Source organism: Amphibalanus amphitrite, unplaced genomic scaffold, assembly GCF_019059575.1.
Source record: "Amphibalanus amphitrite isolate SeventyFive unplaced genomic scaffold, NRLGWU_Aamphi_draft 001196F_arrow, whole genome shotgun sequence".
Classification (NCBI taxonomy): Eukaryota; Metazoa; Arthropoda; class Thecostraca; order Balanomorpha; family Balanidae; genus Amphibalanus; species Amphibalanus amphitrite.
Window position 1 is genome coordinate 11,914 of NW_024882690.1, and position 27,417 is coordinate 39,330.

The 27,417-nt window shown below is 56.8% G+C and overlaps 2 protein-coding genes across 2 annotated transcripts; one reads left to right on the forward strand and one right to left on the reverse strand.

Annotated features, from left to right (window-relative positions):
* The first annotated feature begins 682 nt into the window (after positions 1–682).
* On the forward strand, positions 683–7,178 carry LOC122371030. The gene is made up of 3 exons (XM_043347076.1): positions 683–785; positions 905–2,061; positions 2,679–7,178. Exons 2-3 carry the CDS (start codon positions 918–920, stop codon positions 2,759–2,761), a joined length of 1,227 nt encoding a protein of 408 aa, XP_043203011.1. The 5' UTR covers positions 683–785; positions 905–917; the 3' UTR covers positions 2,762–7,178.
* On the reverse strand, positions 2,784–27,078 carry LOC122371026 (uncharacterized protein K02A2.6-like). Its single transcript, XM_043347067.1, has 4 exons — positions 26,479–27,078; positions 16,402–19,365; positions 3,219–3,242; positions 2,784–2,999 (listed from the first exon to the last, which is right to left on the reverse strand). The coding sequence occupies exons 1-4, from the start codon at positions 27,076–27,078 to the stop codon at positions 2,784–2,786; spliced, it is 3,804 nt and encodes a 1,267-aa protein (XP_043203002.1).
* Between the last annotated feature and the right edge of the window lie 339 nt (positions 27,079–27,417).

Here is a 27,417-nt window from a genome sequence, read left to right on the forward strand (position 1 = left end):
CACTTAAAACACGCACCAGTTTTCTTTTTTCAGTGTTATACCAAATGCAGACGCACCATTCCAATTCCTTGCCTGAGGTCCAGCCATCTGCCCACCCAAGGAATTGGCGCGTCTCTGCACGCAATAGGTTTCCACTCCTTCCTTTACGAGCCAAGGTTGTGGAAACCTAACAGGTGAGTTTAACAGGTGAGTTTATAAATAGGCGTGCTTGGGTACACGGTGCACGTGCTGTGCACGTGCAAACCTTTTGATGTTGCACTCTGTGTCACACATGCGGGTAGGGCGGGTAGCGCTGGCAAGCTCAAAGTGCCAAATTTACACAGGCCACCCAGAATGCATTCCAGCATAGTTATTGAGCATATCTATCTCCTGGTGGACCCCAAAGGTGCGCTCTGCACGTGCAAAAAATTATCCGCGCCGGGCGGTGGGGATGCTTGGACACCCCATGTAGGTTTATGTAAATATATATCGAAAACAGCGTTGTGGAGCGCCGCCGTTTTTAGCACACCCTTTCATGCATCTTTTTCACGCATGCTGCATAACTTTCAGACCCAGGTCACTCAAGGTTAGGTCACCAGGTTACGTCCAAGTGGCCTTACCTTAGGAAAAGTTATTGTTACGGAATTTAGTGAACGCTTCTCTTGGCAGCGATTCAACGACTATTTTTTAGCAGTAGTTTAGTGTTTCGACGGTCGTCGACGTGGCCTGAGAAATGTGATGTGGTGCGCAGGAATCGTCTGATTCAATATATACGCATTGAAATGGCTTGAGCCACGTGTCTCCAGGTCTGTGTCGGAGATTTTTCGGATTTATTTGAGAGTTGAGAGTTGAGTCAAGTTGAATTGTCAACATTTTGGTGCCGAAACCCGGGAATATTTACTGAGTTGTTCTTTCCCGTTTCCAGTCTGATATCGAGTATGGCGGAGATAGAGCGCTTGAAGCGTTCGAGGAACGCCGCCCGAGGGTGGCTGAATCGTGCAGGCGAGTCCCTGAGCGCCGCGCTGACAAGCAAAGATGCAAAGCAAAGTGACGCACAGACAAGCAAAGATGTGGATCTTTTTGAAGTGGAAACCATGCTTGCTCTCTTTGATAGGAGGATGTGTAACTTTGAAGCCGCGCAGGCGGCTCTTGAGTCGGAACAATCTGAGGAGGACACCCTGTCCGACCAGTCTTCAGGGTCGTTGGACCAGTTGATCATGTTGAGAGCGAGGGCCATGAAACTGCTGGCAGTCCACCAAGCAGCACCAGCTGCTGGTGCTGGGATCCGAGGTGAGACCCCCAAGCTACCGAGGTTGGACCTGCCCCGTTTCTCTGGAAAACCCCAAGATTGGCCTGCATTTTGGGAGGCGTTTTGTGTCGCAGTACATGATTCGAAGTTAGCAGATGTCACAAAGCTCACCTATCTGAGAACGTTGCTGGATGGTGAGGCGAAGAGATGCGTGGAGGGGCTCGCATTGAGTAGCGAGAGTTACAAGATAACATGTGATCTTCTGCAAGAGCGGTTTGGACGCAAGGATTTAATAATATTTTCTCATGTGCAAGCTCTCCTCAACCTTGATCCTATTCCTTTGGACAAGCTCCGTGACCTAGTAGATATCCTCCTCATCCACATCAGAAGCCTGGAAGCCCTCGGCATTACAGGAGAGTCCTATGGTGTGCTTCTAAATCCTATCATCCTTTCCCGACTACCCAATGCTGTCCGCCTGGAGTGGGCCCGTGAAGCCGAGGAGAAGGAGGCTGATCTTGATCATCTCATCGGGTTCCTGACGAGGGAGGTGGAGCGGCGAGGTCGCTCTGGTGTCTACGTGGGACTGGCTGGTGCTGGAGCATCATCTTCATCTTCACGAGCCAGTGGTGCCGGCGCTTCTTCACGGGCTGGTGGTGCCGGAGTCTCCGCTCGGGCTGGCAGTGCCGGCGGTTCTTCATCTTCGAGAGGTGGGGGCAGCCACCCTGCTGTCACTAGCCGGCGCCCGTCTGTGTACACGGAGGCGCGGGGCACCGGCCCTGGTCTACCCTCCGGGGCAGCTCTGCACTCATCTGAGCTTAAGTGCTCTTTCTGCGGTAAGGGACATGTATCTGAGAGATGTAGAGTGTTCCAGCGTCTGAATCTCCGTCAGAAATTTCAGAAGCTTCGTGAGTTGTACGCATGCTTCTCATGCCTTGAGGTGGGCCATCGGGCCACTGATTGTGGTAGGATGTGTGATCGTTGTGGAGGTAACCATCACCCATTGTTGTGCATGGGTAAGAGTGTCGGAGTGCCATCCCGTGTAGAGGTAGGTGGTGTGGAGAGGGAGCAGACAGCTGCTCTGCCTCAGTCTGACTCTAGTCAGACTCAGAGTCTCAGTGTGGTGGCTGATGCAGCCCCGGAGGGAGGGCCCCAGGGGGGTGGAGGTGCGTCACTGTCATGTGATGGAGCTAAGAAGTGTTCTGTGCTCCCTGTAGCAAGGGTGCTGGTGCAGGGTCACGGGGGGAGTCTTGTTGAGGCCAACCTTCTGTTGGATTCTGGCTCAGACACTACTTATGTGAGCAGTGCGCTTGTGCGCAAGGTGCAGCCGCGTTGGTGTGGCTCTACGGAGGTGGGGTATGCAGTGTTCGGAGGAGGAAAGGTTCCCAGAGCCACCCGTGACGTGTATGAGCTGAGTGTGAGTGGTTCACATGGTTCTGTATCTGCCCCTCAGAACCTCAGAGCTGTGGCGGTTCCAGCCATATGTGCCCCCCTCGCGCGTCCACTTCTGCCGGCCTCTGTTCTGGATCAGCTTGATGGTGTAGTCCTGGCTGACCCGCTAGAGAGTGAGAGTCTGCACATCGACATTCTGGTCGGTGTTGATCAGTTCTGGCAACTGGTAAGTGGGGAGACGCGAGTACTGCGAGAGGGTATGGTGGCTCAGAGAACTGTGTTCGGCTGGGTGCTGAGCGGTCAGGTGAGTGGCGTAGATGACCACAAGGGTGGATGTCAGCTCCTGTGTCTGGGTGACATACATGAGTCGGCGCTGCGCCGTCTGTGGTCACTGGAGGGAGTAGGTGTGACGGATGTGACCACTGGTGATGAGTCTGATGTGATGACCACGTTCGAGTCCACTGTGGAACGATCAGCTGATGGTCGTTATGTGGTGAAACTGCCATGGAAGGAGGGTGCAGTTGACCTGTTGCAGGATAACCGAGCTAGTGCTGAGAAGCGGCTGACTGGTCTGGGACGTAAGCTGGAGCGGGACCCTGACCTGCGTGCCCGTTATGATGGTGCCCTGTGTGAGATGGAGGGGGCTGGGGTGATTACAGAGGTGCCTGTGGAGGAGCTGGTAACCCAGAACCCTACATTTTACCTGCCCCACCGTCCGGTAGTCAAGGAGAGCAGCACCTCTACTAAAGTCCGCCCAGTGTTCGATGCGTCCGCTCGTGGGCCTAACGGTGTCTCTTTGAACGATTGCTTGGAGGTGGGACCCTGCCTCCTGCCTAACCTGCTGGAGGTTCTCCTGCGTTTCAGGCGTTGGCCGTTCGCAGTGACCGCTGACATCACGAAAGCCTTTCTGCAGGTCGGTCTGAGTGTCGAGGATCAAGACACCCACCGTTTCCTGTGGGACTGTGACGGTCGTGTGCGTGTGATGAAGTCACAGAGGGTCATTTTTGGTGTCAGTAGTTCTCCCTTCCTCCTAAGTGCTACGATTAGACATCATTTGTCTCTGTACCCTGATTCTCCTGCCATTCGTGAGATGCGTGAGAATTTCTATGTGGATGACCTGTTGTCGGGTGCCGACAGCGAGAGTGAGGCCTCCGCGCTGCTCTCAGAGGCTCAGCGTGTGATGAGAGATGCCCACATGATGTTGACCAAGTGTCGCTCTAACAGCCCCCTGTTGTTCGACAAGGCGCAGGGTGTGTTTGGTGAGAGTGAGCATGTGAAGGTGCTCGGTGTGATCTGGAACCCGACTGATGACCTGTTCGCATTCCAGGGCGTGTCACTGCCTGACGACATTGTTCCCACAAAACGTGTCGTTCTCAGCTTTGTCGCACGCATGTTCGATCCCCTTGGATTCATCAGCCCGTTTGTGATGACTCTGAAATCTCTCTTCCAAGAGCTGTGGCAGCTGGGGTTGCACTGGGATGACCCGCTGCCGGAGTCCTGTCGTGAGACGTTCGCCAGATGGCTGAGTGGACTGGCGGTGCTGAAGGAGCTGCGTGTGCCGCGCCGCTACTCGCCGAGCGCGTGGAGGGACGGCCACGGCGCTGAGCTTCTGGCATTCAGCGATGCATCGCCCAAAGGGTATGGAGCTGCCGTTTACATCCGTGTCCCTTTGGAGGATGGGTCATTTCATGTGTCGCTGGTGATGGCAAAGAGCCGTGTGGCGCCTGTTAAGAAGCTTAGTCTTCCTAGGCTAGAGCTTCTTGGCTGCCTGATCGCGGCCCGCCTGGTCGTGTTCGTGAGGAGTGCGCTTCGTCTCTCGCACAGTACTCCGTGCCTCTGTTGGACTGATTCAATGGTAGCACTGGGTTGGATCAGGGCCGATCCACGTAAGTGGAAGGAGTTTGTGGCCAACAGAGTGACTGAAATTCAGAGTCTGACGGATCCTGAACGGTGGCAGCACTGTCCGGGGGAGTGTAACCCGGCTGACCTCACCACACGCGGGGTGTCTGCTGAGGAGCTTGTGAGGTCAGAGCTGTGGCTCAGTGGGCCATCTTGGCTGTCACACTGTCACACACCTGACGTGAACCAGTCTGTCTTGGTGCAGCACGATTTGTCCGGCGTCTCTGTGAGTTCTCCCGGAGGTGACGTGTGCCCCCGTGCAGGTGACGTGTGCCCCCGTGGAGGTGACGTGTGTTCCCTTGGTGGTGATGTGTACCGAGCTGGTGGTGATGTGAGCACGCCTGTGTGCTCACCAGGCGGTACCGTGCGCACGCCTGTGTGCTCGCCTGGCGGTGCTGTGTGCTCGTCCGGCGGTGCGGCGTGCTCGCCTGGCGGGGCTGTGTGCTCACCCGGCGCTGCCGTGTGCTCACCCGGCGCTGCCGTGTGCTCGCCCGGTGCTACCTTGTGCACACCGGACGGAGCTGTGTGTTCGTTTGACGAGAAGGTGTCTGATCCTATTACTGAGGAGATGGTTGAAGTAGAGTCCTTCTGTTTGGTGACTTCACAGTTTGAGGAAGTATTTCCTGTTGAACGCTGGGGTAAGATGTCCAAGGCTGTCCGTGTGGCGGGCTGGGTCCGTCGATTTATACGGAACTGTCGTGTCCCAGCTGACAGGTGCAGTCTTCCTGATCTGACGACTCTCGAGCTAGCTGACGCGAGGCTCGATCTGCTGCGACAGGAGCAGCGGAAGGCGTTTTCTGGAGAATGGAGCGCGTTGGAGAAGCGCCAGTCGCTGCCGAAGGGCTCGCGCCTGATCGGTCTCGACCCGTTTATCGCTGACGATAGACTTCTCAGAGTGAGGGGTCGGCTGGAGTTCTCTGACTTGATGTACGAGGAGAAGCACCCGATTCTGCTGCCAAAATGTCACTTGGCTGTGCTTTTGGCAAGAGAGCAGCATGTTCTTCTGAAACATGCGGGTGTCTCAACGATGATGACTTCGCTCAGAGGAGCGTATTGGATCTTGGGCTTGCGCTGCATCGCCAAGGGTGTGAAGCGCGGCTGTGTCAGCTGCCTTCGTCACGATTCTCGACCGTTCAACGAGGAGGCGGCGCCTCTGCCGGGCTGCAGAGTGACTCAGTCCCCTCCATTCACAGTGACTGGTGTTGATTTTGGTGGTCCCCTGTTCAGCGTCGATTTTCCACGGAAGAAGTTTTACGTGTGCCTGTTCACGTGTGCTGTCACGCGTGCCGTTCACATTGAAATGACTGACGCCCTGTCGTTACCGGCATTCATGCTAGCACTCAGGCGTTTTTCAGCCAGGCGCGGTCTACCAAGGATCATGTACTCTGACAACGCACCTACTTTCAGGGTAGCTGATAAGCAGCTGCAGCGTGTCTACAGTCATCTGGCGCCTGAGTGGCGCTTCATTGTACCGCATTCGCCGTGGTGGGGCGGATGGTGGGAACGGCTCATCCGTTCCGTGAAAGTGGGCCTGCGCAAGTCGCTTGGGTCACGCTGTCTGTCACGGGATGAGCTGGAGACTGTGTTGTTAGAAGTTGAGTGTTGTGTTAACTCCCGTCCATTGACGTTTGTTGGTGATGGACTGGACTCGAGCCCCCCGATCACCCCGGCGCACTTTCTGACGGGCAGAGGGACCGGGTTCTCCTCGCGGGTGGTGGAGGACCCTGCCTGTGTGAATGCGAAGGCGCTGACTGAGAGAGCTCGTGTGTGTGAGAAGCGTCTGGCTAGATTTTGGTCTGTCTGGTACAAGGAGTATGTCAGGACCCTGCCGCCTTCTGTCAGAAGGTTCAGGCCTCAAGGTAAGCTGTCCGAGGGCTCCATGGTCATGCTGCAGGAGGATAACGTGCCGCGCATGAGGTGGGTACATGGCGTCGTCACGAGACTGATCACCGGCCGAGACGGAAAGGTGAGGTCGGCAGAAGTCCGGACTCCGTCTGGTCTAAAAACCCGTCCCATCCAGAGGCTTTTTGACCTCGACCCGCTGTCCTCTGAGCCGTGAACCGCTCACATTCGTCGGCGGTGTTAGACCGCAGTGTTCGTCAGCAGTGTTAGTTTGTTTTTCTCTCGTCTGCGATTACAGGCAAGGTAGTGTTGGGCGCCGACTGTAGATGTCGCTCTGAGCAGTGAGGCGGCGTGCAGAGGACGCGCTGAGTTGACAGTTGCGTGTGGTGGCTCGCAGAGTGCAGGGTGCAAGTGGCCCTGGTGATGTGAAAAGTTTGATGTCGTTTGCGTCGAGGTTGGCGTTTGTTTGTTTGAAGAGTGGTGAATCGATTTACGTTTGCGTTTGTAGACTGATGCGTTTGACTCAGATTCTCTGTCTGAATCTGTCTGAATTGAATTAAGTGATGCAGTCTTGTTCGCTGTGAACTATGGATCTGTCGTTGTAAGATCGGTTCCGTACCTGTGTGAAATGCGCCCTCTGAAGTTCGCATTTCAGGGGGGAGGATGTTACGGAATTTAGTGAACGCTTCTCTTGGCAGCGATTCAACGACTATTTTTTAGCAGTAGTTTAGTGTTTCGACGGTCGTCGACGTGGCCTGAGAAATGTGATGTGGTGCGCAGGAATCGTCTGATTCAATATATACGCATTGAAATGGCTTGAGCCACGTGTCTCCAGGTCTGTGTCGGAGATTTTTCGGATTTATTTGAGAGTTGAGAGTTGAGTCAAGTTGAATTGTCAACAGTTATAATGCCCGTCATAGGTACACAGACTGAACAATCGGTCTAAAACGTTGGCGGCGATTATTAAGAGCACCATATAGGTATACGTAAAGTATCTTATCCATAGTAAAGACTAAAGTATCTTATCCATAGTAAAGTAGCTTATCCATAGTAGGTGTCCACCACCACTGATGGCGTCGTAACATGTTACGAATGCACTAAAACTATAACTTCTTAAATGTTGAACTGAATGCTAAATTCGAAATCAAATCAGCTCCAAAAACTGTCCTAGAAACATGTAAAACTCGAAAAGGTGAACCAAGGTCATTAAAGGTCAGTGACCTTGACCTAATTTTCACGTGACCTTGACACCCACCAATCGCCATATTGCATGTGACCAACATCACATCACATGTTTGAATGCTTGAAACCACGAAAAGACAGCAAACGCGCTGCTAGTGCGCGCCGACGTACGCCGAATCACGATTCCGGCCAAACATGGTCTCGTAATAATAACTTAATATCAGATGCTGATTTACCGCTACTCAGTCAAGTTGGAGCCATTTCTTCTTGGCCGCGGTCACCGGTCCAGGCCACCACATAATCGTATTACACCGCGCTTGCTCAATGCTCAGTTCGTATTGTAAAAGCACTGCGGCACAGCATAGATGCAGGCGCTCTGCTACTGCCATCTATGGGTGAAAGATGAAGATAATGGTTATTGCGGTACAGTATCACTACAGGCGCAAACAACGTGGAAACAAAGATGCCTATTCTGCGCTATCGGGCGATGGTAGCGTAAATTTGCGTTGCTGGGTAGCTAAAAGTTTTGGAGCCCGAATTTGGCAAAAGAAATGGTTTGCCGTTTTAACCCGCGCACCGACGGGGGTCTGCGCCAACTTCGCACCGACGGGGGGGGGCGGATGACCGCCCCCCCCCCTGAGATCTCGAGAACGAAGCAAGATAGCGACAAGCGGTAAACGGCGTCGGATACGCACGGCCAAGATCTACAATTTTTACTAAGGTCATTTTCAGGTCAGGTCAAAGATGACGTCACAGGGGTCGAAAAAGTCAAAATGGCGGCGCTAGATATGGAGAGAGTTTTTCTCGAATAACTTTCGAATTAGTCAAGATAGGAACAAACTAAGGGCATCATCGTGATCCTCTCGTCAATCCGCATCGAATGATATATATGTTGACCTCGAAAGGTCAAGGTCAAAGGTTGACCTCAGGTCACGTGACCTCGAGATCATCATGTATATCATTCGATGCGTCTTGACGAGCTGAACACAATGAGACCATCCACGCGTCTGTATCTTGTTCCTGTACGGAGTTATTGGCCAAAAACCTTTGGTGACCTTTGATGACGTCACATGACCTCACAGCTGCCCAACGGCAAAACAGACCTCAAGGTAGTGAAGGTTGATCGTATATGAAGTCATGTAAAGTATATGGGGCCATTCCGACCCGTTTTAGTGGTAAAAACAGGGAGTTGATTTTTCCCCCATTGACTTATAATGGGGAGGTCGCGAAATTGACCTGACCTTAGGTCACCGATATCAAAATTCCAAAATATACAAATTGTAGCTACTAATGACCTAATAATATCCTGCGACTTTCAAAGGCCTCCGACATCTACTGTAGCTGTGGCACGGTGACAAAGTTGCAAAAAAGTGACTTGAGGTTGGGTCATTCAAAGTGACCTGGTGACCTGACCTTAAAAGGTAGGAAGTTCAAACTTGCACACCATGTGTAAAATTGATGAGGTTATAGTCATACTAAATTTCGCGGCGCTACGCGCCGCGGTTTTCCCGCTATTCGCGAAAAACCTCAGGGGGGGGCGGATATCCGCCCCCCCCGTCGGTGCGCGGGTTAAAGACCGTATCAAACAATCTGCGGTTACTCTCAATTCTTGCTTTGAGATAATTGGTGATTTGTTTATCAAACTGTGGTACTAGCTATTGCCAGCACATAACGAACTTCTTCAGGCGACACCGCTCGTCTATGTTTTGTGTCCTTTGCCTCACGTGAGGGTGATGGGTACCTACTGGAGTCAGGGACCGCGGATTCAAATTCTCGTAGGGTGTGCAAGATGTGGCGATTGGGCCCCCCATCTCACGCTGGGCCTCTTTCAAAAAGTCGTCAGCGCCGCCACTGCTCCGGAATAAGCCGGTTCTAAGGAAGCGGGGCGGGAAAATCTTCAAAATTGACGGTCGTAAGATGACTGAGCGAGCATCTTACGGTCAGGAGATGCATGAGCAGAGTAAATGCACATGCATGCAAGCAACGTGATCCAAATCGATCTCCTATTTTCCCAAGCAGACCCCTAAAGGCTTACAGTGACCTTCAAGGGCCCCTACGGGCCTCAGAGAGCCCTTTTGCACAGTTGATGTTGGCACACTTCTTTTTATCATGGATTACATGAATTAGTTTAAAAATAAAACACGGCCGGCGGGATGTTTGGGCCCATCGATTTGGCCCCCATGACCTATGGGGGTCTGGCCTCCGGCCCCCTTAGCTTCCCCATTGCTCTACGGCCCACACGCTGGCTTTGGGGCCCCATAAAGGCCGCACGCCAGCTCCTGAGACCCAACGCCGGCAATTCTAAGGGTCTTCGGCGCACCGCACACGGTCTTTGAAGGTCCCATAATGGCCTCTGGAATACCTCATGTACATAGAAATATGGATGCCCACGCCGCTTCTTGGGCCTCCATACCGGGCTCTTTGACACCTGTCGCCGGCTCCATGGGGTACCAACTACCAACAGTAGCGGCGGAACACCTTCAATTAAGGGGGGGGGGGCACTGCCGACTTTTGGTCCCATTCTTTCCATGCAACGCCCATAGGGCTAATGTTAAAATGCCCAAATCAAAGGGGGCACGGTGCCCCGGTGCCCTCCCCGTTCCGCCGCCTATGACTACCAAGCAAGCTCGCCTGGAGGTCCCCCACCGTCTCTTGGCGCCCGAGTAGCCTCGATGCCTGAATAGGGCCCCGAGACATCGACCTTGGCCAAAAAGCGTTCGTGTAGGCCCTCAGAAACTGGTGTGAGCCCTGAGATTACTGTGTGGGCTACTCAGGCACTTCTGTCGGGTCATCATGCATCGATTTGGGTCCGAGCTAGTGAGGGTTATCAGAAGCACCCTTTAGCCCTGCGACTTCAGAGGTTGGTGTGAGATCCTAAAAAAGAAAGTGAGGGCACTACGAGGCTTTCAAACGGCTTTTCCTCGGAGGTCGGCCTTGGCCGAACGGCGTTCCTCAAACTGGTGTAGGGCGCTGAGATTACTGAATGAGACTCTCGAGTGGGGCCCTCAACTATCAGCACGGAACCCTCAGGAGCCGGTAAGGGCTCCTCTGCGGCATGCATAAGCCGTCCGATCTCAGAGGCCGGTGTGAGATCCTAAACAAGAGCTGAGTGCACTTAAAAACCTGCGTAGGGCCCTCAGAGATCAGCTTTGACCAGATGGCGGTCGTGGACGCCCTTAGACAGTGACGTAGGGGCCGCCTCAGTCGGTCGGCCCTCTCACATCAGCCTGGGGATCTCAGGAATCGGCCTGGGGCCCTCGAGAGCCGGTTTGGGCCCTCGGAAAGTGGCATTATACCCTGAGATGGCTGTGTAAGGCCCTCGGGTAACGGCTTGGGGCCCTCGGGCATCGGCCTGCGCCCCCGGGCATTGGCCAGAGGTCCTTGGATATCGGTCTGGGGCCCCTCAAGAGCCGGTGAGGGCCTTCAGAAACTGGTATGGGGCCCTGAGATAACTTTGGGGGCTTTCAGGTGCTGATGCGGGACCCTTAGGCATCGGCCCCAAGATGGGGTTAAGGAGGGCAGGGGGCAGGGGCCCTCAAGAGCCGGTCAGGGCCCTCAGAAACTGGCGTAGATCCCTGAGCTAGCCATGTAGGTACTCAGACACCGGCGTGGGACCTTTAGACATCGACTTGGGGCCCTCGCGCATCGGCCTGGGCCCTCAAGAGCCGATGGGAGCGCTAAAAAATGGCGTGGGTGGGGTTCTGAGATAACCCCTGAGATAACACTAGAACCCGTTCACGCCGTCAGGCACCGGTGCGGGACCATCAGGCTCGCACTGGGGCCCTCGAGAATCGGCTTGGGACACTCAAGCGCCAGGGCCGCATGGGCCCCCACAACGAACTGTGGGTGTGCAAAAATAGGTGTTTGCACACCCTCAGGATTTTCAGGGTGTGCAATTGCACACCCTGCCCCCCGGAATCCGCGGTCCCTGACTGGAGTAGGCAAAAGTGATATCATCTCCCATTTTCAAATGGATCAGCACCTAAATGGTGAGCCGACCAGGGGGACCGACGAACGTTGTTGTCGTCATCATCGACCATAGGTAGCCATCGACCATCGACTATCGACCATCGACTATAGGCCAACGTTTTAGACCGATTGTTCAGTCTGTGTAGCTATGACGGGCATTATAACTTTTCCTAAGGTAAGGCCACTTGGACGTAACCTGGTGACCTAACCTTGAGTGACCTGGGTCTGAAAGTTATGCAGCATGTGTGAAAAAGATTCATGAAAGGGTGTGCTAAAAACGGCGGCGCTCCACAACGCCGTTTTCGAGATATTTACATAAACCTACATGGGGTGTCCAAGCATCCCCACCGCTCGGCGCGGATAATTTTTTTTTTTGCACGTGCAGAGCGCACCTTTGGGGTCCACCAGGAGATAGATATGCTCAATAACTATGCTGGAATGTATTCTGGGTGGCCTGTGTAAATTTGGCACTTTGAGCTTGCTAGCGCTACCCGCTCTGCCCGTATATGTGACACAGAGTGCAACATCAAAAGGTTTGCACGTGCACAGCACGTGCACCGTGTACCCCAGCACATCTATTTGCACAGCGCCTTAAAGCGCTCGTCCAGTAGTGTCAGTGTGCCAAATTTGGTGTGCCTAGGTCAAGGTTTTCCGGAATCGGAGGATGCATCCTCAAAACATGTTTTTCGCCCCTGGCGCGTGCATTCCGCACCCCCTGCTGCCGAGCATACCATATGGTAATGGTCAAACACCGGGACATGTGACCTGTGAATTTGGCACCTGTGCCGTCCACCGTTTAATTTGGAGCGTCGTTTAAAGGTTTTTGTCCTTCCCGACTTTGTCGGCACGTGGCACGCGCCACGTGACACCGAATGACCTGTGTCATGCATCATCACCTGCCTCAAAGCATTACCCATCGAACGGTACCACCAGCATCTCGATCCGATCATCCGTTTAGACGCAATTCCAATTGTAATGGTTCGTAGACCTTTCAGAGCACGGGTTTTTGGCAACGTAAAATGGCGCCTTGTCGGCTTCACTATCTTCCATAGGAGGTCCATTGGGATCGTCAGTCCAGTTTATTTATACGTCCGTGGTCCCGCCGACTGCACAATAAAAGAAGATAGATACAACACTTTTGCGGCATCACTGAAAAACTTATGCAGTACTGTTATCAAAATTCTCATAACACCGTTCGACAAACCTGAAGTCTTTTTGAAATAAATATGCTTGTATTTTTCGCTTCAGGCTCTGAGGCCAAAATAATGAATTTCGTAGTCGCAATCGCAAGATTTGGCTGCGTTTCTGGCGCATGCCGTTCATTTGTGGCGCTTGGAAACAAAGAAGAGTAGGCACTATGTACCCCCCGAATTAGAATCTAATTAATTCTAAACCGAATTAACTCTAATTCAAATTAGAATCCTTACAACCAAGCAACGACAAGGCGATAACATAAACAAAAATCCCAGCGTCGCTGTTTGAAACAAAAGCGCCATATACTGCGTCTGCGACTTTTTTTATAGAGAAGGACAACGCATTTCAGTGGGTGTTACAAGTACTGCAAGTACTGCTTCTTTTTTGCAAAAATAAAAACCTTTTTCACATACGAAAATGTGCTAGGAAATTTTCATATTTTATAGAAACTACAGTAGAAATAGTATAGATGTCGAGTAATTTTTATTTAAGAAACAAGAAAGCTCATTATCTCCCTTTAACGCCCCCCCCCCCCCCAGCAACTCGCGGGTTAAAGCTGACGATGCTATGGAAATGTTTTCTACCATAGCTTTTGACATTAAGCAAACATTGTCACGTTGAAGCTACCGACACTCGACAGCGGGTTGGCCTTGTCGAGACGCTCGAATTTGACGTTTAAAAATAGTTTCAAAACTTTGACCTAAAGTCAAGGTCTTGACCTGGCGGGATTAGGTCATGATGCACATTTGTCAGTTCGTATCGCTGAACTAAACGCATCGTAGGGTGTTTTCTATTGAACCTTTCATGACATGAGATGACCTCAGAGGCATAAACGGGGGTCACGGGTGCATTTTCCGATTCATGGTGTCATGTTTACATGTTACCCGATGTTTTAGAGTGTTATTAAGCATTTCGTCCAAAAGGAGCGCAGTTCAAGACCCTATATAGGTCACCAACCACTGATATAATCCCGAGAGTACATGTTTATAGTGACATGCCCACTTTTACTATCACCAGTAAAACGCCTTTTGGGCGAAGAACGAGCGAGCGAGATAGTGAGCCCTGCACGTGCGCAAGGGCGAGAGGGTACTTCCAACGGGCTTGTGCAAAGCACCCTTCTAACCGGTCGCTAGCGGTGTGCCAAATTTGAATGCAATCGGCCCAGCCGTTCCTGAGATCTGGAAGCGGCATTCTGCACGTGCGCACGTGCAAGCGGGGTCCAAACTGACTTTTGCACGGCACCCTACTAACTGGCCCCCAACCGTGTACCAAATTTGAGCGCAATCGGCCCAGACGTTCTCGAGATCTGGGAGCGCCCCTGCACGTGCGCACGTGCAGTAGCACCCTAACCGCAACACATGGGAATGCATTGCCTGGTGGGTGCCTACCTGTATGCCAAGTTTCAGCGAAATCGCCCCAGTAATTACCGAGTTATTGAAATGGGAACAAATTTGGCACCTCTTCTTTTTGCATTTTGCACGTGCAGTGGGGGTCCCTCACATAGATCAAGCATCTCCGACCTTTGGTAGAAGGGATGCATCTACCCTATAAAAATAACCGCAAGACAATCGCCCAAGCGGCTGCTGAGATATGGGCCTCTCAAAATCACTACTTTTGCAAAACAGCTTGAACACCCTTGACTTTTCACGTGGCACCAGTGGCGTACGCACATACAGGACATTCCGTGCATGCCCTGTCCCTTTGGCTCATCGTCCCCGGCGCCCTCAGTGACTGGAGCCCCTCTGTCCAGTGTTGGCGCTTCTCCAGTCGATAGCGGCGCGCTTCTAGTTGATGGCGAAGCCCCTCTGTCCAGTATTGGCGCTCCTCTGGTGATAGTGGCGCCCTCCTAGACGATATGGTGGGCCGGTGGCGCCCCTTTGTCCAGTATTGGCGCCCCTCCAATCGATAGCGTCGCGCTCCTGCCTCCTAGATGATGGTGGGTGGCGCCCCTCTGTCCAGTATGTCAGTTATGTTCGTTCCGCACGTGTACGAACATAACTGACACATTCAAGTTTCAGATATGTGGCGCCCTCCTTGTTGTAGGCGCCCTCCTTGATTGGCGCCCTCTCGTCCAATGCCCTGGTCCTTCGCAAATTCCTGGGTACGCCACTGCGTGGCACGTGCCACGACGGTCACTGAGCTGTATCAAAAGTAGTCAATTACGGGGTAGAAGGAATGGGGCTACCCAGCAAAAAAGACCGCAGGCCAATCGGTCCAGCGGTTGCTGAGATATAAGCCTCTTGTTGTAACGTGAGTTCTTTATTCACAACCAAAGCCGCATAGCGTTAAACTTCCCAGAGCGCCAAACACCGATCGCTCCTGCAGCAACCGCACTCCGCGCGGGCCGGCGGCCGACTCCCTCGAACCCCGCGTCTGCGCGCCGGCGCCGCCAGTGGCGTCGCCAGGCCCCCGGGCAGGGGGGAGCAGCTCGCGACACCACACCCTGCCGCCCTTAAAACGGAACACACTCACTTTAAGCTGCCGCCCTTAAACGGAACACTTTCACTTTAACCTGCCGCCCTTCAGACGGAACACATTTTAAACCGGAACGTGGAAACAAACACATTACGCGCCGGAACGTGGAAGGATGTTGTAACGTGAGTTCTTTATTCACAACCAAAGCCGCATAGCGTTAAACTTCCCAGAGCGCCAAACACCGATCGCTCCTGCAGCAACCGCACTCCGCGCGGGCCGGCGGCCGACTCCCTCGAACCCCGCGTCTGCGCGCCGGCGCCGCCAGTGGCGTCGCCAGGCCCCCGGGCAGGGGGGAGCAGCTCGCGACACCACACCCTGCCGCCCTTAAAACGGAACACACTCACTTTAAGCTGCCGCCCTTAAACGGAACACTTTCACTTTAACCTGCCGCCCTTCAGACGGAACACATTCACTTTAAACTGCCGCCCTTAAAACGGAACACATTTTAAACCGGAACGTGGAAACAAACACATTACGCGCCGGAACGTGGAAACAAACACATTTTAAACCTCGGCGATCAGTCGCCTCGGGCACCTCCGGCGCCGAGCGGAACGGCGTTGCGAGGGGCCCTCAGTGTCCCCGCCGCCCCTTCCGCCGCCGTCACCGACATCACCGCCACCGCCGGTGTGACTGTAGCCGCTGAGGTCACCGGTATCACCGCCGCCGCCGAGGTCACCGGCACTACCGCCGCCGCTGACGGCATCACCGCCGCCGCTGAGGTCACCGGCACTACTGCCGCCGCCGGGGTCACCGGCACGGCCGTCGCCGCCGGGGTCACCGGCATCACCACCGCCGCCGCGGTCACCGGCACGGCCGTTGCCGCCGGGGTCACCGGCATCACCACCGCCGCCGCGGTCACCGGCACGGCCGTCGCCGCCGGGGTCACCGGCATCACCGCCGCCGCCGAGATCACCGGCACGGCCGAGGCCGACTGCTCCCCGGTCACAGGCCTGACCGGCGACGCCGGCGGGGCTGCCGTCACCGAGGCCATTGGCGCGATCGTCTCCGACAGGGCGCCCGGCGCTGCCGCCGGCGCCACCAGCCCGGTCACCGCCGGTCGCCGCTCTGACGTCACCACGGGTCGCCGCTCGGACACTACCGCCGGTGGTCGCTCTGACGTCACCGCCGGTCGTCGCTCTGACGTCACCGCCGGCGCTGTTCCCTGGGTCAGCCGCCGCCGCCAACAGCTGGTCAACGTGGCGCGACCAGATTACGTGTCCCACATCCACTTCATACGACACGGGACCAGGGCGGGCGACCACCGTGCCGCGGACCCACTTCTGACGACCGTCATACGAGCGGACCCACACTGTAGCTCCCACGGCGAATTCCCTGCTCCGTCCGCCGGCCGTCTCACGCTGCCGGTCCCGAGCCGCCTGCAGAGCTGTCTCGGCGCTCAGAACCATGAGGTTCATCCGAGTGCGTAGGTTCCGCCCGAACAGCATCTCGGCGGGAGTTCGTCCAGTCGCGGCGTGGGGCGTCACTCTGTACGCCAGGAGCGCGCGTGACAGAGAGAGGTCCACTCCCCCACCGGCCGCCGCGCAGACTCGGAGCGCGTTCTTGACGGTGCCGACTGCTCTCTCCGCCAGTCCGTTTGACGAGGGGTGGTGCGGCGCGACACGAGTGTGACGAATGCCGTTTGACCGCACAAACGCCGCGAACTCCTGACTGGCGAACTGCGGGCCGTTGTCGGTCACCAGTTGCACTGGCAGTCCCAGACGGGCGAAAATATCGCGCATCACGGCCACCGTCCGGGCCGCCGTCGTCGTCTTCATCGGCACAGCTTCGATCCATTTTGTGTAGCTGTCGACCATTATCAAAAAGGAATGGCCCAGCATCGGCCCAGCAAAGTCGGCGTGCACCCGCTGCCACGGGCCGTCCGTCGGCTCCCACGGGTGCCGTGTCGCCTGCGGCGGCTCAGCTCGCTTTGAGACGCACGCCTGACACCCGCGAGCCAGCGCCTCCAGCTCAGCATCGAGTCCCGGCCACCACACAAAGCGCCTCGCCAGCTGCTTCATGCGAGTGCAGCCGAAGTGACCCTCATGCAGCTCCCGCTTGACGGTGTCGCGCAGGTTGCTCGGGATGACGACTCGGCCGCCCCAGAGCAGACAGTCGGCCTCGGTCGTCAGCTCCTCTCGGCGATTCTTGAAGGGAGCCAGGTCCGGGTCCACCACCGCCGGCCAGCCCGATCGCACCGCCGCCAGAGCGCGGGCGAGCACCGGGTCTCGGCGCGTGGCCACTGCTATCTGCTGCGCGGTCAAACACGGCCCCTGTTCGGCGATGAACATTACGCCGCCTCCGCCGTACGCCGCCTCCTCTTCTGCCGACAGCCGGTTCTCCGCCTCGTCCGGCACCGACAGACGGGACATCGTGTCCGCCAGCCTCATGTCCTCCGTCCGGCGCAGCTCGATCTTGTACTGGTACGCCGCGAGCTGCAGCGCATACCTTTGCATGCGAGCCGCCGCCAGAGAGGGCAGCTCACGGTCCGGGTTCAGGATCCTGGAGAGCGTCCTGTTGTCGACCACCAGGGTGAACGGCCGACCAAACAGGAACTGGTGGAACCGCCGCACTCCGAACGAGACGGCTGCGGCTTCCCTCTCCACCTGGGCGTACTTCCTCTCCGTTGGAGTGAGCGTTCGGGAGGCGTACTGTACCGGCCTCTCGAGCCCCTCGGGCGTCACTTGCATCAGAGCCGCTCCGACGCCTGTCGCACTGGCGTCCGTGACGAGCCGCAGCGGCAGCACGGGGTCGTACCGCATCAGGACCGGCGCCGTGGACAGCATGTCCTTCACACGGCGCACTGCCGCGGCGCACTCCGCCGTCCATGCCCATTTGACGCCCGTCTTCAGTAGCGCGTAGAGCGGCGCTAGCACGGTAGACAGGTTGGGCAGCAGCCGCTGATAATAGCTGACTGACCCGATCAGAGATCGCAGCTCCTGCACGTTCCGAGGGTCAGGTGCTGCTGTGACGGCCGCCATCTTCTCTTGCACTGGGCGCAGACCCGCCTCAGACAGTCGCCAACCGAGATACACCACTTCTCGGACTCCGAACTGGCACTTTTCTTTCTTGAGGCGGACGCCGTTGTCCTTCAGCCGCTCCAGCACCCGGTCCAGCCTGTCCATCAGCTCACGGTCGCTGTCGGCGCCGATCAGCACGTCGTCCAGGTAACAGACGACTCCTGGAAGACCATCCAGCACCTGGTCCATGATCGCCTGGAACTGCGCTCCACAGGTGCTGATCCCGTACGGGAGACGGTTCATCCGCATCGCACCACGGTGTGTGGTCACTGTGGTCATCTCTCGGCTCTCTTCGTCCAGCTCGCACTGGAGATAGGCGTTCCTGCAGTCCAGCTTGCAGAACTTTTTCCCTCGGATGCTGGCGAATAGCTCCTCCGGTGTGCGCATCGGATACTTCAGAGGCTGCAGCTGCGGGTTCACCGTGATCCGATAGTCCGCGCACAGCCGCACGCCGTCCTTCTTGGGGATGGGTACGAGCGGCGTACCCCATCCGGAGAAGTGTCCAGGAGGCACCTTCTCGGCGATCCCTTGCTCCTCCCAACGGTCCAGTTCGCGGTCCACCGCCTCCTGCAGGGCGAACGGCACCGGACGCGCCCGTCGGTACACCGGCTTGGCGTCCGACTTCAGCCGCAGTCCCACCTTGATCGGGATGCGTCCCAGCTCCTCGTTGAAGACCGCCGAGTGCCTCTCCAGCACGCCTTCGAGCGTCCGCGCCGGCTGCACGCGGCATACCCGAGCCGGTGACGTCATCAGACCAAGCGCTTGCAGCCACTCGCGTCCCATCAGCGGGCGGTGGGGTCCAAACCCGGTCACCACCAGCCGCAGACGGGTCGCGGGTCTTCCTGACGCCGTGACGCTTACCAGCGCCTCCCCTCTCAAGGGAATGGCCTGACCTGTGAACGAGGTCAGGCGCAGGTCACACGGGTCCAGCTGCTGCAGAAGCCCCCGCTGCCGCGCTGTCTCCGCGCTCACCAGCGACACCGGGCTCCCCGTGTCCATGACCATGGCCAGCTGCTGGCCGTTCACCGTCACCGTCTTCATTTCCGGCTCCGCGGCGCTGGCTTCGACTGAGTTCACCAGCCACGCGTCGCCGCCGACTGAGCTCACCAGCCACGCTTCGCCGTCGCCGTCCGTCTGTTCCTCCTCCGCAGCCACCAGCCGCACCCGCCGCTGCGGACATGCCGCCTTCAGGTGCCCGGTGGAGCCGCACTTGAAGCATCGCCGGAGCCTGACCGGGCCGTCACTGCTCTTCCTGTCCGGCGTGCCAGCCTGACCTCGTGCGCCGGTCGTTCCTACGCGCCCGCCGCTGGCCGCTCGGCCAGCCGGACGGTGGCTGTCGCGTACACGGTGACTGTCGCGTGCACGCGGCACAGCTCCCCCCGCAGGGGGCTGACCGTGGTCAGAGCTGCTGCTTAGCCGGGGTCATCTGGCTCCGGCTGTGCGGCGGCTGTGACTTCGGCCAGTAAGGGGAGTAGCGCCCCCTCGGCCCCAGCTTGACGCGCGTTTTGACCTGGACTTGCCTTGCTTACTGGATGGATTGTCTGCAGGATTGGCCCCGCAGGGGGTTGGCAGTGGCCGGGGTCGCTGTCGGACTGGGTTCCTTGGGCCTTTGCCCCGCGGCGGCCTTGGCCTCGGCCAGCAAGGGGAGTAGCGCCCCCTCGGCCCCAGCTTGACCCATGCTTGCTTGCGACTTGCTTTGATCGCTGGTTGGACAGATGGTACGGCCCGACTTTTCTTGGTTTTCGTGGTTTTGTTTCTCTTGAGCGGTCTCTGTTTGCTTTTGCTTTGCTTTTCACCGGATGTCCGCGTTTCTTTCGATCACAGCTTTCTGATTCTTTTCCTACCTTTTTCGTTGTTTTTGCACCCGCAGGAACACAGCCGAGTTGGGCTAGTGTAAGGGGAGTGGCGTCCCCTCGGGTACCAGCCGGTTTTACTAGGCTAGGCGAGCCGACCCGTACCCCAGGACAACGGGATCCTGGAGGTTGAGCCCCCCACCGTGCGGAGCCAGTCGCGGTGGCTGGGCAACACGCCTCTTTGGCCCTGAGTTCTGTAAGGGCGGGACACTCAGTGGGGCGCCGCACTTGAGGAGCCATTCCCAGTCGTGACGCCGCCGGGGGTGGTGTCTGAGAGGTGTCGCCGGCGGGGTTCGGGCACTTGTGCTCGTCCTCCGTCGGTGGGACTGATCCGTCGCTGCCCCTGGCGGTGACTCGGCTAGGCGTCAAGGGAGGAGGCGGTATCCGACCGTGGGGGGTGGTGAGTCTCTCTCTCCCCCGCGGAAGGTGCCGCCAAGTCCCGTACAGTCAGCTCGGCCGTCCCAGGCCTTGTAGCGGCGCCGTTGCGGAGCGTCGGCGGCCGAGCTGGCGGAGACCAAGCACACTCCATGGATAACTCGACCAACCCCCCTTCCCCCACTCTTACCAATCCTTCGGCCTCGGCCGATCCTCGCCCGTTGGCCTCGGCCGACAGGCGAACGGTGCTTGAAAAAGGTCCACGATCTCCTAAGATCCTCATCTTCCGGAGCGCAGACAGGGAGCTGAGCTCTCTGTCGCCCTTCCAGCGGAAGGATGGCTGCGACCGGTTTGGTTCGATAGTTCGTTGTGACCGGATGCGTGATGGCGCGCTGGAGGTCGAGTTCAGGAAAAGCGAGGAGGCGGCGAAAGCATTGGACGCTACTCGCTTCGTGTTCTCCGAGGGACGGGCATCCGGCCGGAGGCTCGTTTCCATCCCGCTTACAGTGGAGCCCCACCGTTCTAAGAACTCCTCACGAGGGGTCATTAACTGTTTCGATTTGAGGGGAGTGAGCGACGAGGATATTGCGGACGGGCTCGCCGATTTCGGCGTGACAGCGGCTCGCCGCATCATGACGAAGAGAGGCACGGTCTCGACCAACAACATCATTCTGACATTTGACTCTACCGACTTGCCGAGTGAGATTCGCGTGGGCTACGTGAAGGTTCGCGTGCGGCCTTTCGTCCCAGCGCCCATGCGCTGCTTCCGCTGCCAACGTTTCGGCCACACAAAGGACAACTGCCGAGGAAGACCCACGTGCTCCAAGTGTGCTTCGCAGGACCACACTGACGAAACCTGTGACTCGGAGACCCCCCGATGCGTCAACTGCGGAGAGGGGCAGACGCCGCACTCCGCGTATGATAGGTCTTGCCCTGCATACGTCAAGGAGAAAGAGATCATGACCATCAAGGCTACCAGAAATCTGTCTTTCAAAGAGGCCCGGGAGGTGTACAACCAGAGTCACCCGAAGACCTCGTATGCCCAGAAGGTGAGAGTCACAAACTCTACCGATGCCTCCCAGATGAGCGTAGCACAGCTCGTGCAGCTTCTCAAACGATTCGGCCTCACCGTCGTAGCCACTGGTGACTCAGCGGACAACACGGCGCCTCGTGCGCCGCCGAGCAACACAGAGCAGGCTGCTCAAGAGTCAGTGTGGGGTCCACCCAGTCCCGCTCCAGCCGCGAACGGTAATGGAGACGATTGGATCGTCGTCCAGCGCCGACAGGGTGGTCGGCGCCCCCCGGCGCAGGGTAAGGCGCCACCCACCCCGCCCCGCCCCCGACCGTCTACGGCGGTGCAGGAGGCTCTGCGGCGGGGGGAGGAGGAGAGAAGGGCACGTGAGGCGAGGAGGGCTCGCCTCGTCCAGAAGGCCCTCGAGGCTAAGGAAGCCTCGTCTGCCGACTCCGCCTCCGGGAGTGCCAATGCGGCTGTCGCCGCTGACACCCCGGAGACACCTGAGGCGGGGACTCGGCCCATCATGGGTCCCCCGCCGCCTCCTCCACCTCCGCAGCGGCGGCCACCACCGCCGCTGCCAGAGACGCCTGTGTCGAGGACACAGGCCGCCGCCTCGACATCCCCGTCGGGGCGGCAACAGCCCTCCGCGGCTCCAGGGCGCCTCGCCAAGCGGCAGACGCCCCCGAGCTGGTCACCTTCGGAGGGCGACGCCCCCCGGTCGAAAAGGCCCCAGCCGGGCCCGAGCCATGCCCGATCTGCCTCTGCTGAAGGGAGGCTTCACCGAGAGGGCTCAGGGCACCCCCGTATCCGCTACGGGGGGAGCGCCTCCTCGGAGTTAGAGGACCTAGTCTAGTCTTTCAGTCTAGTCATTTCCTCTTTTATCCTTTTATCTTTTTCGCGCTATTGCGCTTTTTTACCAGGTGCATTTCTCTCGGTGCTTTTTACCTTTTTTGTGGTCAGTCAGGTATCTGTGTGCGCCTTTGCCTCATGTTATACGCGCCCTTTTTGCGCCTTTTTAACCACGCCTTTTATTCTACAGTGGAACTGTAGAGGCCTCCGGGCCAACTACCAGGACCTACAGTCTCTTATCCGTTGGCGCACACCCCTTGTTTTAGGTCTCCAGGAGACCAAGCTAGCGCCAAACGTTACCTTTGCCATCAAGGGCTACTCTGTTTTTAGAAGAGACCTGGACACCCCTACCATTGCCCATGGAGGTGTGCTTCTGGCGGTTCACCACAGCGTACCTGCTCGCCAGGTGCCGCTGCAGACTCCTCTGCAGGCGGTGGCCGCCAGAGTTGATTTCAACCACCGGGAACTGACAGTGTGCTCTTTATACCTACCACCAGGTATAGCGCTCCCGGTGGTTGAGCTGCATCGACTTGTCGATGAGCTTCCACCTCCGGTCCTGGTAGTCGGCGATTTTAATGCCCATAGCCTGGCGTGGGGATGCGACACGACTGGCACTCGTGGTCGACTTTTAGAATCTTTTATCCGCGATGAGGCGCTGTGTATTTTAAATACAGGACAGCGCACCCATTTTACAACACCCTCCGGTCAAACATCGGCTCTGGACCTGAGCTTAGTCAGTCCGCGGCTAGCTCAGCTTTTTACCTGGTCCGTCCATGACGACCCACTCGGGAGCGACCACTTCCCAGTGTGGCTGGAGCACCAGGAGTCCCCAGTGTCAGGCAACCGTCCACCTAGGTGGAATGTTCGGAAGGCCGACTGGGGCGAATTCCAGGCCGCCGTAGAGGCCACGGTTTTATCCAGAGCCGACCCCTCTGTGATGTCTACAGAGGATTTTACATGTTTACTCATTGACTCCGCAAACGGGTGCATACCCAAGACGTCGAGTCAGCCTCGTCGTCCTCCGGTCCCGTGGTGGACCAAGGAATGCGGAGATGCGATTCGTGCCAGGAAGCGCGCTTTTAGAAAGTTTGACCGGAGTAGTACTACTGAGAACCTCATCGCTTTTAAGAAAGCGCGGGCTTTTGCCCGTCGCGTTTTAAAAGAGGCAAAGGCTGTTTCATGGCGCACGTACGTGAGTTCCTTAAACCGTTTTACTCCTACGACCCAGATATGGGCACGCATGAAGCGCATTGAAGGCCGGTTCAGCTCTGTTCCGCTTCCGGTTTTAAGAGTGAACAACACGGACATATCCCACCCTTTAGACGTCGCAGAGACGATAGGCCGTGCACTCTATCAGCGCTGCCGAGGAGAGCCGTCCTCACGACCTGCACCAGCCGCCGTGGACTTCAGCACAGCTGAAAATTTGATGTACAATGAGCCTTTCTCTATGGCTGAGCTCACGTCTGCCATCAGCTCGTTGCGCAGCGTCTCAGAAGGTCCGGATGCTGTCCACAACGACATGCTCCGTCATCTCCCAGCAGTTGCCCTCGAGGCGCTGCTAGCAACTTTCAATTCGCTTTGGGAGACTAGCACTTTCCCTGAGACCTGGCGGGAAGCCACTATCATTCCTATCTTGAAGGCTGGCAAGTCGGGACATGACCCTCTCCACTATCGGCCCATCTCTCTCACATCATCGCTTTCAAAGCTGATGGAGAAGATGGTCAATGTGCGTCTTAGCTGGTTTTTGGAACATCACGGTGTTTTTACAAACGCCCAGTGCGGCTTTAGAAAGCACCGCAGCCCTGTTGACCACATTTTAGCCCTCGACACCGAGATACGCACCTGTTTTACTGAAAAGAAGCACCTTGGAGCACTGTTCTTTGATATTGAGGCGGCCTATGATACAGTGTTACGACACAGAATACTTTCCAAAGTACACAAGTACGGCATACGCGGCCGGATGGGCCTCTTTATTAAGAACTTTTTATCGGGTCGTCGGTTCAAAGTCCGAGTTGGCAGTAGTCTTTCGAGCAGTTTTACCCAAGATAACGGAGTTCCCCAGGGCGGGGTGCTTAGTGTGGCGCTCTTTGCAGTGGCGATCAATGACATCGCTGATGATCTGCCGGTCTCGATCGGTAGATCGCTCTTCGTGGATGATTTTGCCATTTGGTTTGCCGCTTCAAGCGCTCGGCATATGGCCAGACAGCTGCAGCTTGCAGTGACGCGGTTGGAGAGATGGAGTCGAGACAACGGTCTTCGTTTTTCAACAACGAAGACCGTCGCTATGCACTTTTGCCGCCGCCGCTGCGGCGACCTTCCCTTGGGAATCCAGCTCTATGGACAGATGATTCCTACTCGTCCGGTGGCGAAGTTTCTTGGGATCTTTTTTGACAGTCGTTTAACGTATAAAGAACATTTTAGAACGCTTCGGGAACGATGTTTTAAATCCCTGAACGTTTTAAAATGTGTCGCCCGCACATCTTATGGTGCGGACCGCAGGACCCTTCTTCTTCTATATCGATCTATTGTACGATCGAAGCTAGATTACGCTTCTTTTGTCTACGATTCAGCGAGTGAATCTAGCAAGAGGGTCCTGGATACAGTCCATCATGCAGCACTCCGAGTAGCCACCGGAGCATTCCGCACCTCGCCCAGGAGCAGCATTCTTGCTGAGGCGCATGAACCGCCACTTTCACTCCGCCGTCAGATGTTGGGTATGCGGTACGCGCTGAAACTGCGCCAATTTCCTATGCACCCGACGTACCCATACGTTTTTTCACGGCATGCCACCCGATGTAACGGAAGGTTACGACCCTCGTTCGGAGTGCGCATGAAAGAACTGTTTTCAATAGCTGACATAGCATTGCGTAACGTTCGTCGTACCTGGGCTGCGCCCCCTCCACCGTGGAAAAGTGTCAGTCCACAGGTGGATCTTTCGCTTTCTGCAGTTCCAAAGGGCAAGTTGCTGCCTGCAGAGGCACGAGTCCGAGCCTTGGAACACCTTGCCTCTTACGATGGTTTTATTCCTGTATTCACAGACGGCTCTAAAACACCTGAGGGAGCGGGCTGTTCTTTCGTCGCTGGCGACGATACCCGTTCATTTTCGTTGCCATCTTTCGCCTCGGTGTTTTCATCGGAACTTGTTGCCATCGAGAAGGCTTTGTGTTTTATTGAGGTATCGGACGGACCTTTTTACTTGATTTTATCGGACTCCCTAAGCAGCCTGTTGGCCCTACGGAGTTTTAATCCAGCCGACCCGATCGTTCAAGACATTTTAGCTCGGCTTCAGTCAGTAGAACAATCGGGTAAATCTGTTCAGTTCTGCTGGATTCCCAGTCACGTTGGCGTTCATGGCAATGAGCTGGCAGACGCGGCTGCAAGGCGTGCTGCTGCAGCACCCTGCACTCGTCGGTTGCCATTGCCGGCGCGTGATTTTTACCCTGCTGTACGATCTTTTATTCTAACGGAGTGGCAGGCAGAGTGGCGCCTGCGTGGAGGCAGGAAGCTCCGAGAGGTGAAGCCGACTCTGGAGCATTGGAGGTCTTGCTCGCAAGACAACAGGTCAAACGAAGTGATTTTATGCAGGCTCCGCATCGGTCATACGTATGCGACGCATGGCCACCTTCTCCGCGGAGATGAGCAGCCCGTTTGCGGCGGGTGCGCCGTGCCTCTCACCGTCGCCCACGTGCTTTTATCTTGTCGACGCTTGGAACCGGACCGGACTCGCTACCTGGGCCGCATCGCTCCGGATATCACCGTCCGCCACTTGCTGGGTGACGAGTCACCCTGGGTTTTATCTGGCAACATCTTTTCCTTTATCCGTTCAATCAAATTCCAAGTAATCTACTCGATCTGATACCAAACCAACTAGTCCATACGTCTATTCTAATCTAGTCCTTACGCCTAGTCAGCTGTCTTTTACGATACGCTTGGAGTATTTTACCCTTCTTTGCTCTTTTTAACCAGCTTTTAGGCTTTTTTAAGCCTTTTATTACGTCGGTTTTCTTGTGACACACTTGCTTTACTTGTATATAGTTATGGGCGCAAAATGACCTTGTAGTCGGCGCGCCCTTAAGCCCCAATAAACAAACAAACAAACGGCACAGCTCCGGCCGCTGGACAGTCGCGCTGCCAATGACCAGCAGCACCGCAGCGGAAGCAGGTTCCGAGCCGTGACTGGGGCGACCTCACGGCATTGACGGCTCCCTCGGCGTTTGCTGCCGGTGCCTCGGCCAGACGCGTGCCGCCCAGCTGAGCACCGAGCTGCTCCATATCGCGGTGCGCGCGTGCCGTCTGCCGTACCTCGGCCAGGGTCAAACCGTCGCCCTTCGAGGCGGCCAGCTTTACCAGCTTGGCCCGCAGATCGGCTCGGCTCCCCAGCACGCACCGATCGCGCAGCTCCCGGTCCACTTCAGTGGCTGCATAGCCGCAGCGCACGACCTGCGCTCGCAGGCGACCCAGGAACCTCTCCAGGTCTTCTTCAGGCTCCATCTGCATCCCGTGGAACAGAGAGCGCTCTGCCACCGCGTTCCTGACCGGAGACAGGTAGGCCGTCAGCTTCCCCGTGAGCCGCTCGAAGCTGTCGGCCGTCTCGCTCGTCTCCTCCGGCAGCGTCTCGCTGAGGTCGGCAACGTCCGGCCCGACTAGGTGCAACAGCACCGCACACTTCCGGTCGGCCTCCTGGATCCCGACCGCACACAGGTAACGCTCGACACCGCGCAACCATCGGCCGAAGTCGTCGCCCTGCCGAAACGGCTCCACCGCCGGAATCGACAGTCCCGTGCTGTCCATCGAGGGCTGCGCTGCACTGCTCCGATCTCTCAAAACCCCGACCGCCGCCGCGAACTCCGGCCGTCACCGCATATCCCGGTCTACTCGACGCACCCGGCCGTCACCGCACTCCGCTCCTCTCTTCCCACTCTGCCGCACTCTGCCGCCGCCGCGGCCGCCGCAACGGTTTCCCGCGCTTTCCCGAGCGGGGGAGTCACGTGACCGTGACGCCACAGTCACGTCACCGAGCGGTGAGTCTCGGCCAATCACACGCGTCGTGCCCGTCTGACGTCACCACCGGCCAGTCCAATCACAGCGCGGCCCGCCAACGCCAGCGCCGCCGTCCGCTGCGCAACATGG